The 17,789-nt window shown below is 33.1% G+C and overlaps 1 protein-coding gene across 12 annotated transcripts in view; it reads left to right on the top strand.

Moving 5' to 3' along the window:
- Positions 1–17,789, top strand: part of EHBP1 (EH domain binding protein 1) — a 422,624-nt gene that overhangs the window by 366,616 nt on the left and 38,219 nt on the right. For 8 of the 12 annotated variants that reach the window (XM_033124978.1, XM_033124981.1, XM_033124984.1 and 5 more), the window contains 5 exons: positions 4,439–4,546; positions 8,395–8,519; positions 10,901–11,039; positions 11,241–11,347; positions 14,041–14,164. In XM_033124978.1, the coding sequence (XP_032980869.1) occupies positions 4,439–4,546; positions 8,395–8,519; positions 10,901–11,039; positions 11,241–11,347; positions 14,041–14,164 (603 nt within the window). The remainder of the gene's footprint in view (positions 1–4,438; positions 4,547–8,394; positions 8,520–10,900; positions 11,040–11,240; positions 11,348–14,040; positions 14,165–17,789) is intronic. The other 4 variants (XM_033124988.1, XM_033124989.1, XM_033124987.1 and 1 more) reach the window with 1 other exon arrangement.

The following is a 17,789-nucleotide window of genomic DNA, read 5'->3' as shown; positions in this document are numbered from 1 at the left end:
TTCATGGTGTCTACAGAAAATATATGCAAGGTATTTTAGGTCATGGATAGCCATGTATTCAAGCAACCCACTCGCATCCTGTTACAACCAGCAATAATCTAATAATACTTGCAAGATAACAGAATCACACCTATCCAAGGAGCTACCGCTTAGCTTTTACTTGTCCTCTTTTTGACATCATTTTAAGACTTAAAGAGAATCCAGTGATAGTGTGGTTTACTACACATGTTTTTTCAATTTCTGCATCATTTTGTAATTATACACCTATAACAGCCTCATTTTAAAATTCTCACTTTATGTAAAAAACTTGTGGGTTCATTTTATTGTATTGCTCTTACTTGGTAAGGTGCAGGTATTTGGGGACAGAGTTTGGTATTTTCATTTTTAGTTCTGTGGTATTGTGGTCAGAGAAGATGGCCTGAATTTCTGCTTTGGGAATTAAGAAGCTTTTGTTTTGGTTAAATAAATGTTAAATTTTTGTTAATGGTCCATGGGTACTTGCAAGGTTTCTATCTTGTTTTAAGATGATGTTATGTCATATATTTATTATATATTATATGGTATATTATCTATGATATATATTTTGTATGTTTTACATATGTATGTATTTATTCTGTAGCTTATCATGTTGGTTTGAGTTAGATTTAGGGTCATTCAACTTTTAAACTGACGTTTTTGCTTCTCTTTGATTTAGATAAAGTAGTGTTGTTTGATTTTGCATTTCAAATGAATAAAGAAAAAAAATTTTTTTTTATTTTGTCCATGAGAATGTTTGTGTGCCTATGTTACCCTTATTTCAGTTATGACAGATTTATCTAAATTTGTTGAACCAAAATCTTACAGGCCTTCAATAATTTTTATTTTCAGCTTCTATTAGTAATGCATTTGTGTTATGTTTTTTATCTTTTTTCATTTCTATAGAATAATTTTAAAAGTTAGGAATGCTATAGGGACCTTCAAAGAGAATTTTAAAATCATGATACAAATGGGAATTTTTTTATGACTATGTTTTTAATGATAGCCTTAGTTTAATGTTTGTTTGTTGTTTTTTTTTAAGTACAGATATTCTTTTTTTACTGTCACCAAATATCCTGGTTTTTCATTCAATTTATTTATAAACAATAAGTGTTATAAGACTGGCTGTATTGCTGTGCTATTAATCACGCCACTGGGATCCCCATTTTGCTTATACTGCTGTGCAGTGTCAACTGGGAGCCATTGTCTTATTCTGGTGCGTGTCCAATCTCCTTCCACTTTTTCATGCATATATTACACATGCCATACTTGCAAACCAGCTTCTATTGTGTAATGGATCTCTGCTTTCTGTCACTCTCACCTACTGGGTTTTTAGTGCTTAGCCATAAAGATAGATACATATAGATATAGATATAGATATAGATATAGATACATCATATTATATATATACATATATAATATGTAATATCTTAAAAACACATGCGTGCACTTTAATTCTACTAGAATGCATTTAGAATATCTCCACTGGTGTTTAAAAATGTGTAACATTAACTGTTGAAAAGAATTCAAGGGTTCATCGTAAAACTGAAGTCAGTGAATGGAAAGAAAATGGAAATCCGTTCTTGAGAAGACCTGAGCTTTGTAGGAGATCAATTCTTACTCTTGCCTTCCCAAATAGTAATCCTTTTATCTAAGGTTAGCAATACATATATGAACATTGAGTTAACCACTCAGCATTACTGGTGTGTGGAAGTGTAGACAGAGATTTCATTTAGCTGGGAAATAAAATGAATGGCACCTGTTTAACATCACACAGGAACCCAGCATTGTATAAGTGCGTAATGAAAAGAGGTACAATTTCTACATATTTCCAGGACCTGAAAGTACACATATCCGACCACATTTCCAGACTTAACTATTTCTTTTCATAGGAATACTATCTTTCTAGTCACTCAAGCTGGAGAACTAATGTCGACAGCTGCCTCACTCTTCCTCTCCTCTGTGTCCCTCTTTCAACCACCTGTTTACTATCCAGTTGATTTTCAAATCATGTCACTTCCCAGTTCTTTTATCCTAGGTTAGGCTCTCCATTCTGCTTCCCTGGGATTATAATAGTCTCCAGCCTGTATTTCCTGCCTCCAGCCTTTCTGTACTCCAGTCCAACATGCATGAAGAATGATGTCACGTAGACAATCAACCCATGTGCAATTTCTAGACCACTTTTTCTTTCAGATGAGAAGGCATATTGGAATGTCAGCCAGAGTGATATAGAAGTATTATTGAAGCTACCCTAATTTATAAAATACATAAGCTTCAGTGCTTACATTACTAATTATTTTGTACCTATTTCACAACTAATTATAATAAGACACTTATTTTAGGAAACTGCTTATATAGATTAGTCTTAAATAGCACAGTGTTGATCATATTTGAGCACCAGTGTCTCTTCATTCCTATCAAGTAAAACTTAAAGTTCCCATTTTGCCCTTCACAGCTCTGTGCAGTTCTACCTTTCAAGTCTTACCTCCATTATTTCCCATTAAGTATGCTCAAACCAAATAGGACTTTACACCATTCTTTGAACATAACCTACCCATTCCTGCTTTCATGCGTATAATGCCCTCCTTTCAATTGTACCTTTTCAAATCCTGTACTTTCCTTAAGACCTAATTTAAAGGTTAGTGCTTCCGCAAAGCAGTTCTGCTACTGTTAACAAAGAATAATCTGTTCATCTTTTGAATTTGCTCTGTACCTAACTTTTACTCCATAACACTTACCTGTCCTACACAGTATTATAGTCACTTGAATGTGTATCTTTAAGGTAGATTATATAATTTGGTATCTCCTCAACATCTAGCCGTGTATTGTAAGTTCCAGATGCAGAATACAGTAGAAGTTTCTTGAATAAATGAATGAGTGTTGAATTTTATGCTTTCCCTCTAGATTAATTATGGTCAGTAATAATCAGTAAAGGCTGGTTGGCAGCAACAAAGTACTGTGCTCTAAAATCTCTTGATAGTAAACTATCTCTAACACAGAATAATACGGGGAAGTATTCTGAACAGTTATTTAGCATTCAGAAAATAATTTATGTTTACTACAAAATTATTTACAGAAGAATTTTTGATAATGAAGATGAAGATGCTGAGTTTTATGAAAGTAGTCAAATAGTTGTGCTAAGCACAGCTGATTAGAAAGGATCTCTCACCTGTGATTGTACTTAAATATTGTAGCCAAGTATAATGCCTTAGTGCATTTAGCAATGTTTTTGCCCTGGGGGAATTTCTCAGTCTTTTTTTCTTTGTTGTGTACTTCTAAATATCTTACACAGTACATGGGAAATTTTCAATAAATGTAAACTATTATTATTAATATTAATGTTCATAGTTCGTATTTACTTAGGAAGCCCAAAATCAAACACAAAGCTGTACAGGGAAAAGGACAAATATTGAGGACTAGGACAAAGCTATAGAATTTTGGAATGTCTCAATTGTAATACTTTATTATTAGTAAAAAATAAATTGTAGAATAGTGTGGATATTCAACTCCCAGGGCTAGACAGATATTTCTCCAAAAGGTATACTACCTGTCAATAGCAGAATTTAAAGCTAATCTCTAATATGCCAATCAAGTTGTTTCTATACCTTTTCAAATGTATAAATATCAAAATGACTTAACCAATTTTATCACTAGGATTTAGAAAGGAAACAATATATAATAGAAATCTGTAATGCTAAAAAAAAAAAAAAACCTCAATTGTGACCTAAAACATTTTACTAAGTGTAAAAAAATAGTGTAAGACTTCTTCATTCCCATGTATTTAATTTTGAATAACAGTTTTTACCGGTTTTAAGTATTCCAAGATACACTGTTTTGTTTCTGAACTTTCTTTTGCATAAAGGTACTGTCTATTCTAGTCTCAGTCTTGTCTCTTAATTTATCTATAATGCTTTTATGATGATATTGCATTAATAGCACAAAAGCATTCAAGTCTGCATACAAATGATTTAAATATAGCTACAAGTTTTTCAAGAATGATTTGTTTCTTTATATATTTATATCTAATTTATATCTAATAAATGATAAGAAGGTGAAATTTAGAAATATTATTTGATGACTGTTACCTAACCAACTTTATTTTTGTATGTTGTTAATTAGAGATTACTAATAGAGTACTTTTTAAAATATAGGAACTCAGCTCAGTGACAGCGTGTGGCAAATTCTCAAAACTTTTGTATCTGCTTTGATGTGATAATTCATCTTTGACCTATGAATGTAAAATATAAATGTTAATCCAGTAGTGAAGGAGTGACTTAAAACTGACTTTTTAAACTTGCTAATCTGTGACAAACTTGAATTTGAATAACTCATTAAAATACTGGTTATCTTCTTTAGTATTTTGGACAATGTAAAACAGAAATAATATACAATATACTAACATTATTGCTACATGTTCCTACAGATGAAAATGATAATATTGATATAGATACTAACGAGGAGATTCCTGAAGGCTTTGTTGTAGGAGGTGGAGATGAACTTACTAACTTAGAAAATGACCTTGATACTCCTGGTAATTTCAAATTATAAATATTTTGTGTCCTGCTGCATGGAATACTTTATCATTACATTTTATTAGTATCTCATCAGTGGTGATAATAAGTTCTTTTTGTAGTTTTATTACATCTTATGTCCTTACAAATCATTTAACTAAATCTACTTTCCATCATTATGTTATTTGTTTCAGATTTAGTTAAAGTTAACAATGAAATTGGAATAGCAAACTGTAGTTTGTGTTCTCTTATTACTAAGGTTCACCTTTTTTTATTATTAGTTTCAGTTGTACAACACAACATACCGTGTTTCCCCAAAAAGAAGACCTAGCTGGACCATCAGCTCTAATGCGTCTTTTGGAGCAAAAATTAATAAGACCTGTTCTTATTTTACTACAATATAAGACCGGGTCTTATATAATGTAATATAATAATAATATAATATAATACCAGGTCTTATATTAATTTATGCTCCAAAAGATGCATTAGAGCTGATGATCCAGCTAGGTCTTATTTTCGGGGAAACAGGGTAATAATTAGACATTTATACACATCACAAAGTGATAACCCCAACAAATCCGCTACCCATCTGACACCATATATAGCTATTACAGTACCATTGACTATATTCCCTATGCTGTACTTTACATCTCATGACTATATATATCTTTTACTTATAGTTGACATTCAGTATTATTTTATATTAGTTTCAGGTATACAACGTAGTGGTTAGACATTTATATAACTTATGAAGTGATCCCCCCCAATAAGTCTAGTACTCATCTAATGCTACACATAGGTTTTACTGTATTGACTGTGTTCCCCCTATTGTATTTCACATCCCCATGACTATTTTGTAACTACCAATTTGTACTTCCTAATCCCTTCACCTTTCTCACCCATCCCCCAAATGCTCTCCCATCTAGCAACCATCAGCTTGTTCTCTATATCAATGAGTCTATTATTTCTGTTTTGTTTGTTTTATTCCGTTCTTTAGATGCCACATGTAAGTGAGATCACATGATATTTGTCTTTGTCGGTCTGACCCTTTTCGCTTAGCATAATAAAGATTCACTTCTGTATCTCATGTTATATAAGACAATTTGTTAAGCATTCAGTAATTGGTTCCCTTCCGAGCCTAAATATTTTGGTGTGGTGTTGTAGAGTACAGATATAGTACCCATGGAATACTTCAAATGTAAATCTAAACCATGGATCAGATTTTTCTGACTTTGTTTAGAATTGATAGTCTTACTTGTAATATTATTTTGCAAATTAAATATTACTACTAAAAAATTATTTTATACATACTTAATAACTGAAAAAGAAACTTTGAAAACTGCTTGTATAGACTGCTATTAATTTAATACCTTATATCAATAAATATTATACCAATAATCACATTGGTAATTGACCTTATAAGTTATTGTTTAAAATATAAAGGTGATTATGGTGTAATTGATGAGTGTTTCATATGCATTTTATTAAGTCAGCAGCAGGTAGCAATACAAAGCTTTGTGTACCAGAGGGGTTCCATAAATGCTTATTGAAGTCTTGTAGCAATAAAAAGTCTTTAGCTATCTCTCTAGATTTAAAGGTAGGGAACTGAAGTTCCTAATATTTACCTTTTCCTATAAAAAGCTAAAGAGAGTGAGAGCAGGTATTCTTCCCAGCCCTGACATGCCCCTGAAATGCTAACCTGCTTTGTTTCTTCCCCTGTCTGAAATCCTGCTGTTATTTCTCCAAGAAACAATCAACCACGATCTTCCTAACTATAGGGAAGAACCAAGAAAACCTATGCCCTTTTGTAGCTCCTTTATGGTCTAGCATTAAATTATACTTTACTGGGTAGCGATCAGTATGCTTATAATTGTGTAAGTCCAGGAGAATACTGATATTTAAGGAAAATTTTTAAATGTTTAACCCAAAATTAGGACTGTCTTTCACTTCTTTCTCTTAATACTGTAGAACTTGGGTAAGTTTGGTTTTTCTTTTGGAAAAGATTTTTGTTGTTGCTTACCCACCCTTTCACCACAGCCACCACCAATGGCTTTGCCAGAAACCAGTAACATCCCTTTACTGCTGAGGACATCCATAAATACAGAATGGTAGCCTTAATATTCAACTTATGGAAGTATAAAATCAATGACAGTAGTGATGCATGTTTCCTGATTTTACAATGAAGACAGGAAAAAATAGCCATTTCTTAGGCAATGTGAAGGGAATTTTCTAGTTTTAATAGTAGGAATTTCGTGGGATACTTTAAAGGTTGATTAATATTAGGCCTAACAGGCTTGGCTCTTGTCTTTTTAAAAACTCTCTTCCTGTATGCCAAAAAGAAAACACATCTCAGTCTTTCTGTTTTTGGAATTAGCTGATATATTGTTTACAGCTCATAAGAATGCCAGTTAGTATTGGCATGTACATAGGACAGACTCTCCAATTCAGGCTATGGTTTATTTCATGGCAATAAGAAATAGGAATACAAACTGGAATCTGGAAGCACATAACATAAATTATGACTTTTATCCTTGCTTTATTTTCCCCAAAATTCTTTTTTTAATATATATATAAAAGTCATAATGTTTTAATAATAAATTGTTTAATCTTTATCTTGATTTGACCATAGTTCATCAGATATTGTTTAAAAGAGAAGCCTGACAATGTAAACTGACCAATTTGCATAAAAGTAATGATAATAGCATTTATTAAGAGTCTTATAATTAGAAAACTTATTAATCTTTATGAAAAATACCATTCACCAAATGGTTGGCATATCTTTTACAACCATTTTATTAAAGAGTTGCTTTGAGTGAATTTGTTTAAGTAGAATTACTTGTTTCCATTTGTTTCTGAACTATTTTATTTTTGAAGATGAATGTCCTTGCTGAAAATAATTTGAAATTGTTTATTTTAAAATTTATTTTAAATTTCTATCCATATTTAATACATTCCAAAATCAGTAATCTTTATTATTGTATTTCTGCCCTCTAATTAGAAGGTATTTGTAAACATATATCCTGTTCCAATGCTAGGTATATATGTACACAGATTGGATTGGATTCTAATTGTATACATGACCGTCTGAGATCGTATTAAGAACTTATTTTAATATGGTGTTATATGTATAAATTTAATACACTAGAAGAATTGAAAATGTAACATACAATTTAGAATCAAATTTATCACCTCTTTTAAATATCTACTTTGTAGTAGTTTGTTTTATTATGTATAACCTATACAGTTACCATAAATACATCAAATACAGGCTTAGGTTTTCAGGTAAGCATAGCTACTATTAACTGTGGTATAACTGAATGTTCTTTAGGTATATTGACAGTATTCTTTAAAGGGACTCATTTATGAGGGAAATAAATACGTGTGTGTGTTTATATATATACAAAGAATATATGCTAAGAGACTAAATCTTAATTGTTCCCACCACAACAAAGAAATGATAATTATGTGGCATGATAGAGATGTTAACTAATGCTACGGTGGTAATCATATTGCAGTATATAAATGTATCAAATCAACACATTGTACACCTAAAATTTACACAATAGTATATATCAACTATATCTCAATAACAAAGAATACGGTGAACATACCTAAAGTCTACTCAGTTATACTACAGTTATTTAGTATGTAGTCATATATGTATGAGTATGTGTGTGTGTGTGTGTGTGTGTATATATATGTATATGTAGAGAGAGAGAGAGAGATCTGTCTGGTTTTGATATGCTATTTTACAACCTTAATGTCCTTTTTTTAATATAGTGATATTTTTATAATGTTCCCTAAATTGATATCCTATACGCATAAATGCATCTCACTCGGTTATTCATAGTATTTGCATATTTAACAGAACAAAACACTAAGTTGGTGGACTTGAAGCTGAAGAAGCTCCTTGAAGTTCAGCCACAGGTGGCAAATTCACTCTTCAGTGCTTCTCAGAAAGCTATAACTGAGAGCTCAGAGCAAGACATTAAGGTAAATCTTGTTTAAAATATTTGACTTGGTATCTGTATATTCTAGTTTACACTGGCACTTTATAACCCTAAAATCAATTTCTTAACAAATTCTTCACATTAAGATTAAGATATAAAACTTTCTTATTAAATAGCCAATAAATTAATAAATATTCATATAGTAATCAGTATTCATCTACTTTTTTCAGAGAAGCTAGGACTTTAAGTTGATATGGTGGTAAAAGTAGAAACTTCTTCTATATGTATTTATTTTTTTCTAAGAAGAATATTGCTAAGGGAATTCTAGCACAGTTTTCTATTATCCTCAACCTTTGACCTGTTTAGATGAACTAAAATTAATGTTAATTAATACCTGTATGTGATATGTGATAGAATATAAATTTTAAAGAACTTGCATGTGTTTTGTGCTAATACGAATCTTACCTTTTATATGATTTTAGACAAAATGCCACATCATTATTATTATTATTATTACTATTATTATTATTTAGACTATATATTACCCCCATTCATGCTGTCCCCCCTTTTCCTCGCATTGTATCATCAATGTTTTTCTAGCTTTAGGGTACTTCTAGTCCTGTATAACTTTTCACCCACCTGCGGACTATGGGGACTGCCCTGCTGACTGAAAGGATTTCCTTCCCCTGACACAGAGATGCTTTGAAGTCCCAAAACAATGACTTTCATTGCTTTTCCCTTATACTGTCGGTTTCTATAAATTGGTGATGAAAGTGTGTGGCAGCACCAGAGGACTTTTGGTCTCTATCTTTGAATAAAAGGAAGCCTGGATCAGGTCTGATTTTTTGCGTTCAATTTAGCTTTCTGCAGTGGATTTAATGCAGAATGAAGCTGGCCTAAGAATAATACAATGGATTGAAAAGGCTAACTGAATTAGTGGGTTTAGAGGAATACATTTGTAAAGTGGCAGAAGTCCCTAGTCATAAAAAGGTTTCTTAAGATGGGATTTGCTAGCTAATCGCACTGATATTTTAGCATGTTGCCAGGCCTCAAAAAATTTAGCTGTGTTTGTTTATTTTGGTAAAGACTTGAATTTTAGACTATTGGGCAGTTATTATGGTAACAGAATACACACTTTTCTAAACAAACAAATAAAAGCCAAAATTGTTTCTATTCTAGCTACATAGCTAGCATATTATAAGCATGACACTAATAATAAAGATATAACTTTAAAAAAAAAATAGAGGTATTTTCATTCTTAAAGTTTAATAATTTAAATAGATGAAATTAGTTTTGCTTTCCCAAAAGATCTTCCGTAGTAATTTTTAAAGTTATTCCAGCAAAAGGTGTGCTTTAAACAGCTTGTCTTTGTATGGATTTTTTTAGTTAAGATTTTTTAAATGGTGCTTATAAAGAACATATAGAGTCCATCTGTTCTCTTGAAGCTTTCGGCATTGATTTGGGGTTTTATGTTTTTTAATAAAATGCAGTTTACACGTTTATAAATGAGGCATTCTGTATTTGTGGAAAAGGATAAACTGTTACCTTCCCTCGAGGATTCTGTATCCCAGGCCTCCTTGAGGCTAGAGAATAGGCCATTGGAGGACTCCCTCATTACCAATTGTCTCAATGCAGAGGAAGGGCAAAGTCTTGGTAGCTTTTGATAACCAGTTTCAGCATTCAGCAGGCTTAGCTATTAGTCATGCATCTTAGCCTTTCCCTATTTACTTTCAAAACACTTAATAAAAATAATAAAAGATTAGGTATAAAATGAAATATTTGTTTGGTACACAGCACCTCGGTATCTGCAGCTTCCACACACTGCAGTGGTTCAGTCTTCTGGGATATTTCTTGTTGATAGAACCATTTGAATTTGTTACCAGTATTAACATAGGAAGCTCTGGAAAAGATAATTGTAGTTTCTTTAGCTGTAAAAGGCTTACTTACAAATCTGGCTTTGGAAAGTTATAGCTGATGAAATGCAGTTCAGTGGGGTAGTATTATAATCCTACCTTTTAGCCTTCATCCAGTATTAGTGGTTTATCTCAATGGGCATAAAATTAGAAACTAGTTCTTCTTGTCATACATGTCTGTGGGGCTGGGCAGAATAGTGGGGGGAATAGACAGAGCAACATGGCTTTTAAGTGATACACATATCATCAGGAGAAAACACAGGGGTTCACAGTGTCTGATGAATCAAAGTTATCAAGAGTGATCCTCCACTTAAACCATGTCTCCCAAAGTTTTTAGTTACAGGTAACAAACAGAACTTGCAGTTGAGCTATTTAGAGCTCTTTAAAATCCTTTTTCTTTCAAAAAGTTTCTAAATTGGCATTTTCTTAAATCAGTAAAAATTGTTTTACTAATGTGCAGGTTCGTGTTTATAAGATCAGGACTCTCTTATCTTGTTTGTTTTATTTTTAGAGTGGCACAGAAGATCTCCGGACTGAGCGATTACAAAAAGCAACAGAACGATTTCGAAATCCTGTTGTGTTCAGCAAGGATTCTACAGTCAGAAAAACTCAACTTCAGTCCTTCAGTCAATATGTTGAGAATAGACCAGGTAGGTACACTTTTTAAAATGTCTTTCCATCTTAGATTTAACACTGTATATATGTATATATACACACACACACACACACACACACACACACACACGTGTATATATACACATATATATGCTGATAATGTTAATTCACATTTCAATACACAGATATCAAGCTTTATAATAATTTTACATGTCTTTCCGTTTTTTTTTCTTAAGAGATGAAAAGGCAGAGATCAATACAGGAAGATACAAAGAAAGGAAATGAGGAGAAGGCAGCGATAACTGAAACTCAGAGGAAGCCATCAGAAGATGAAGTGCTTAATGTATATTAATTTTTTGTGTGGTTTCATGATTGCTGATAATTCCAAACTGTATGTGGAAATAGTGCCTTTATTTGTTAAAATGAGATGTTAGGTTTTTTAAGATGTCAATCTCCAGTGCATTCAAAGCAGAGTGAGAGGGGTGCACTGTTGAATTAGTCTGCAGTGTGGTGATAATTGTCAGATAAAAAAAATGAATTTTTCAGAGTTCCACAGCCCCAGCTTCCTTGAGACATTTCCATCAGGGCACTTCCCATAAAGAGATTCCAGTATTGATCTACCAGGAGGATTTTAATTATTACAATAGCAGATACCGCAGAGCTGCAGTTAGAGGGAAAAGTCACATGAGACCTGCTAGAATTTCTCAGCCAACCCATTTTGTTGGCTTGGGTTAATGGGTGTTCAACCTTTCCATTATCCAGATCAGCCGTGAATTACTAGCTGAATGATGTTTGCATTAATATAATATATATGGTAATTTCTTCACTTAATTAACGGGGAGGTTCAGCTCAGTAGGGGTATGGGCTGATCATGTGTAAAATTGATTTGTGAGGGAAATATTTGATAGACCGCAGGGAAAAAGCTGCTTTTGATGGACAGCTGCGGGACAGAAGCAGGAAGAACAAGTTTTAACTTGAATTTTTGTATGGAAGCATAGCTCTCTTTAATGGTGCTACTTTTTTTATTATCTATGGTTTGTGTAAATATTTTCATTGTTGTTACTGTTAAAATAGTCTTTGTTGGATTTTAAAATCCTTGTAAGTGCACCCAGAGTTACAAACTACATTTTAAGGCCCTAAAAACTTCTCATTTTCAAGTTGTTGTACTAAAGACCTCCAGGTCTTAGTGCATAGAATAGTCACTGGTATATACTGGTGGAACATTTGGCATGATTTTTAAGTTACCGAATACGTGAGTATGCTATATACTCACATTAAAGAAATCTGATTATAAACTTTGTTACTATTTTCAACTGAATCAATCAGTAAAAGCAATGAAGTTTTATGTATTGCTTATCACTTCTGCTTTCTTATGTCTTTGTTACATGTATTGTATTATCTTTGAAAACCAGTATGTTCATTTTGTCCCTCTGGATGGGACTGCGAATAGAAAAGTACTTTTTGAAATTGCTCTGCTCTCTGACCGATAGGTACAAAAAGCATTCACCAGATTATTCCAGATTTTAAAGTTACCATTAGCATTTCTTCTGTTGTTATAATTTTTCTGTTATATTTCATATTGAGATGGGAGAATATCTATATTGTATGAATCTTTTTAAAAAATGCAGCGACTTATTTGATCAAACTATCCTGAGAAATGATCAGTTTTATAATTTCTTAAAATATTTCAGCCTTAAGTTTATCAGCTAACATAATCAATTTAACACTAAGCTGGTGTAAATTTAGTTAATGTGTGAGTACAAATTATTTACTAATTCCCAAGATATATGTTATACGTATGACTAGACTTGTTTATTGGGCATGGGAACTCCAAAATATGCTCATAAATAACATACTTCTTGATTTTGTTTCATGTTTAATGAGTACCAAAAGATAATTCCTCATGGCTTCTTAGAGATTAATATGCTTCTAGGTTGGGAAGGGATTTGACAGAAGAAGATTGTTCACATTTATTTATCTGAATAAATAATGTTTTAAGTGCTGATGGTAGTAATGGTGGTGGTGACAGTAATCACGTAAGTATTTCTCAGCTACTTAGGAAACAGAGCCCTAGAAATGTCACCAGGTAAACAGGTATTCCAATGGGAGCATTAATTAATCCATTTGTAACCATACCATAGATAATAACCCTGCCCCCTAATGATTTAAATTTGTAATATAAAAATAAGAATTAAGGCTATACTGATACTTTATAACAGAACTGCTACTTCAAATAAAACTTCTAAAGATAATTTTTTTTTAACATGGATGATTGTAAAAAGTAAAATTTCAACTTGAAATCCAAATTTGGTTAAATAGAAGATTAACCAAATCAGCATACTAGTTGCATTAGGTCTTATGTAACAAGGTTTGAAACCACCTGTCAAGTTAGAATTCACAGCTACAATAATTAGTAATACATCAACAGAATGACCTGTAAAGTACAGGAGCCAGCTGGAGGGAAAACGAAATATTAGAAACTTCTCTTTTATCATTTTTTAAAAGCATTTTAAATAATATAGTCACTATGAAAACAGGAAACATATCTTTAATTTTGTAATTTTTTTTGAGAGAACAAGTCTGATTTTTTAAGATAGATACTTTAAGAATCAATTCCTTAGTAAAATTCCATTTTTGTATATTACACTTTTAAATTAAAGGTATCATTGGTGTTTGTTTTGACAGTCACCAAGGGGAAAATTGTCTTCTGTCCTTGTCTATCCTTAAATAATTCGGACTTAGCTCTTAGAAGATTTTTTTTCTAACTTAGTGTTAACTTTTTAAATCTGGCAAATCTGGTTGTTAAATTATAAATATAATACTACACAGTTGAGATTTTCTCTACTTACAAAAGTTTTACTATACATAATACATATGAAAATTCTTTGAATCACAGGGAGTTGCGTTTTGGTACTAAGGGTGATACTAAGGGTGCATTTGGTTCTCTAGGTAAGTGCTTTACTAAGTGTTTGTAGAAAGGAAAAATGCAACTTACAAGTGATTTTTTTTTCCCTTCCTGTTTGTTCTCGTTAACAGAAAGGGTTCAAAGACACCAGTCAGTATGTTGTAGGAGAATTGGCAGCACTAGAGAATGAGCAAAAGCAAATTGACACCCGTGCCGCGCTGGTGGAGAAGCGCCTTCGCTATCTCATGGACACAGGTACGGTGCCCAATTACACTGTAAACAGTTTTGGCAAATTGAGCGTTCACAAACTCTTATAGAGTTTTGGAAGTGTGAATCTTTGAAGCCTGAATGTTCAGCAGAACTGCCTTGAAAATAAAAAGGCTGCGATTTGCAGCCACCTCTCTGGGCCCTGGTGATAAGAGTGCCTTCATGGGAAGTGATAACTCGGCCTGATACCGTGTGAGCCAGCACTATTGAACAGTGTGCTCATCCATGCAGAGTTGGAATACACATCTGTGCCTCATTGATATGCCACTGCTTAAAAAAAAAGTAAGATCTTCACTGTTCTACCGATTCATTGGGAAAAAAAAGATTTGGCCAGCTAAAGCCATGTACTGCATGAAACAGAGCACTATGCATAGGGGACGGCTCCATGGACTAGATCACTGAAATTTGAGAATGCTATCTGGTTACTGATGCTCCACAATTTTTTTTTTTTCCAAGAGAACACGTTTTTAAAAGTCTATAATACTTTGTGTCACAGTTATGTTTGAAAGGATTAAGGTATATAGGAAGGTTTGTAAAAATGGGTTGGAGCAGCAAGTTAGCTCCTAACCAGAGGGTAGATTGGCATTTAATGCTGATTGCCAATAGTGATTGAATAGATCTAAGTGCACAATAAGCTATTGAAAATAAACAGTATGTGTGTTTACACACACACACGTATTTCTTTAAAATGCTGCTTCTACAAAAGAGGTGAAAATGAGAAATAAATTCAAATCATACCAAATTAAATTACATTTTTAAAAAATTTCAAGATATGAAAGAGTAGAAAATCCATTCCTTTAATCAAATTGATCGCCTAAATTTTATGGCAGTGTTAAAGTAGATTACTTAATAAATTAGATTAGAAATTAGTAGCAGTAGATTAGGATTAGGAAGTGTTCCTGAAATTTTTCTATTTGCCAAAAATATATTTTAAAGAACTCCTCCAAAAAAAAAAATATATATATATATATATGTCATATATAAATGTCATATATATATATATATATATGACATTTAAAAATGCCTATACTAGTGAAACCAACATATTGGAACAGGAAGAGACCTTTGGCTTTATCTGGCCCATTGGGTTTCAAACTGTGTTCTGTGCGGCCCTCTGTGTTCAGAGGCACCTCGGGGCGGCCAAGACAATGAGGAAGCAGAGAGCAAACAGGTGTCTGGATTTCTTACCTGACTTCAAACAGAATAGCTCTGGGTTATTTATTTGAAATGGCAGGCTTCTTGGAAGGGTTCATTTAAAGAAAAGCTTCTACTGCTTAAAATTTAAAACCAAAAAAAACTTTTTATTTTTATTTTTTGAAAACTATTACCTAAACCTCTCATTGTACAGAGGAGTCAGGGGCACAGGAAAAGCTCAGTGTCACATAGATCAGTAAGGCCAACCTTGGACTAGATTTCAAGTCACCAGAACCCTATCATACAGGAACCTTCCTGCTACACCAGATTCTTAAAACGCTTTATCATTGCCCTAACAGGTTACATGTATGCTCAGTCGTCTTATACACACACATTTGTTTGGATTCAACAGCTATCCCATAAACCAATATATTGTTTTACATTTGCATTTTTCCTTTGGTTTCTAGGGGATTTTGAAAATGTTAGCTATGTTAACTATATAAAAATGTAAATACTAGGTAGTGTAATTTCTACAATACATTTTTAAATTATTGCGTTTAAATATTTTAAGGAGACCAATTTTTTTAACAGATTAATTCAAGTGGACCACCTTTTCCTCTTTGTGTTGGATAAAGTAGATGTTACTATATAAGAAGCATTGTGCCACTAGAGAAAAGCTAGAAATCCTGTTTCCTTCTCTTCATTCACACTTGGATCCTGATTTATTGAGGGTTCTAACCAAAATAGACTCAAGGTTTTTTTTCCCCATCCCACATATTACCAGTGAAGCTTTGAAGTGGCCCCATTCTTAACAACAAATCATTTGTAATCTGAAAGGCAGTCATGGAGTACAAATTGATTCTGGAGTCCCTTCAGGGCTTTATTTTCCTTTCTGCACAGGACAGATTCTGATCTAGACTGGGTTTGCTACTGCAGATTCAGACTAAAATTGACTTGGTTCCCCAACTTGAAAAGCTCCAGGAATCACCCTGAACTGGACTGAATCTCCTCCAGCCCAAATAAGGGTTTCCTTAAGATGTGCCTAAAGCCTAGTTAGCATCTGAAGTAAGATATAAGATGTTAGACAGGGAAAGCATATATTCATCCTCTTCTTTCGGGGAGTTCCAATAGTTCTAACTTTTCCTTTATTATAGTAGTTAGTACCTTTTCTCTGGTATTTAGAGTTTTCTATGCACTTTCTGAATCTCAGCCTTAGAATTAAATAGAGTAGATAGCATTGATATTCTTTACATGACCAAACTGAGGTTTGGGTAGGGGAAATGACTCATTTAAGGTGGCCTAATTAATAATGGCTGAATTAGGGCTTGAACCCAAGTTTTTAGAGTTTTCCAGTTCTTGAGTCAGTCCTTTTTCCCACCATGTCTTCTTTACAGAACAAATATACTTTATCTCTATTGCAGTTTTTATATTCTTGTAAATGTTGACTATATACAACTTTTTATGGATTTGAAATTCACATATCATAAAATAGCCATTTAAAAATATACAATTCAGTAACAAGGAGTATATTCATAGTGTTGTACAATCACCACCACTATTTCCAGTGTTTTTCATCACCCTAAACTTTCTGTTTCTATGACTCTGTACTCATAAGTGGAATCTAACAATAGCTGTCCTTTTGTGTCCGGCTTCTTTCACTTAAGATGTTTTCAAGGTTCATCCATGCTGTAATGTGTACAGCTACTTCATTCCTTTTTTATGGTTGAATAATATTCCATTGTATGTGTCTGCCACATTTTGTTTATTCGTTCATCCGATGAGGGACATTTGGGTTGTTTTCATCTTCTGGCTACTGTGAATATGTGTGTATAAGCATCTCTTTGAATCCGTGTTTTCAGTTCTTTGGGGTATATACCTAGAGTTGGAATTGCTGGGTCATAAATTCTCTATTTAACTTTTTGAGGAAATATACTCAATTTTAAATGGGTTGTGAAGTTTATTTAGAAGTTGATTTTGTGCATTGAGAATACATTTTCCAAAAGAAGCATTGTTATAAGCATCCACCTTCCTGACAGAAATTACAAAAACCTATTAATTTAAAATGTAACTAAAATAATACGAATAGTTGTCCTAGACTTGAGTTGTTGGTTTTAAGCACCAGCCCCTTTGACATTGAAGCTCTGGCATCCTGCAGAGAAAATGGGTAGAGCCTGGATGGTGGCCTAGACTGCTAGGCACTTCCCCTGGTATGTTGGAGAAGACTCTAGCAAGAAAGGGGCAAAGGAGTACGAGAGCCACAGTGGCTCCTGCAACAAGATGGGGGGATGTGCCGGGGATGAAAATGGCAGTGGAGGAGGAAAGGCTCAAGAGATCCCAGCATCCATTTGGGGAAGGGCATCAGTGACAGAGACAGAACAGTGGTGGGGATTTATATTTCCAAAATTGACTGAATCTTAAAACAGTGATAGTCTGAATACTAAATAACAATACTGTATGAGTGAGTGTGTGTGTGTGTGTG

The sequence above is a fragment of the Rhinolophus ferrumequinum genome, chromosome 13 (genome assembly GCF_004115265.2).
Source record: "Rhinolophus ferrumequinum isolate MPI-CBG mRhiFer1 chromosome 13, mRhiFer1_v1.p, whole genome shotgun sequence".
Taxonomy (NCBI): domain Eukaryota; kingdom Metazoa; phylum Chordata; class Mammalia; order Chiroptera; family Rhinolophidae; genus Rhinolophus; species Rhinolophus ferrumequinum.
Note: the sequence above shows the minus strand (reverse complement) of the source record. Positions and strands in the feature narration are given on the sequence as shown.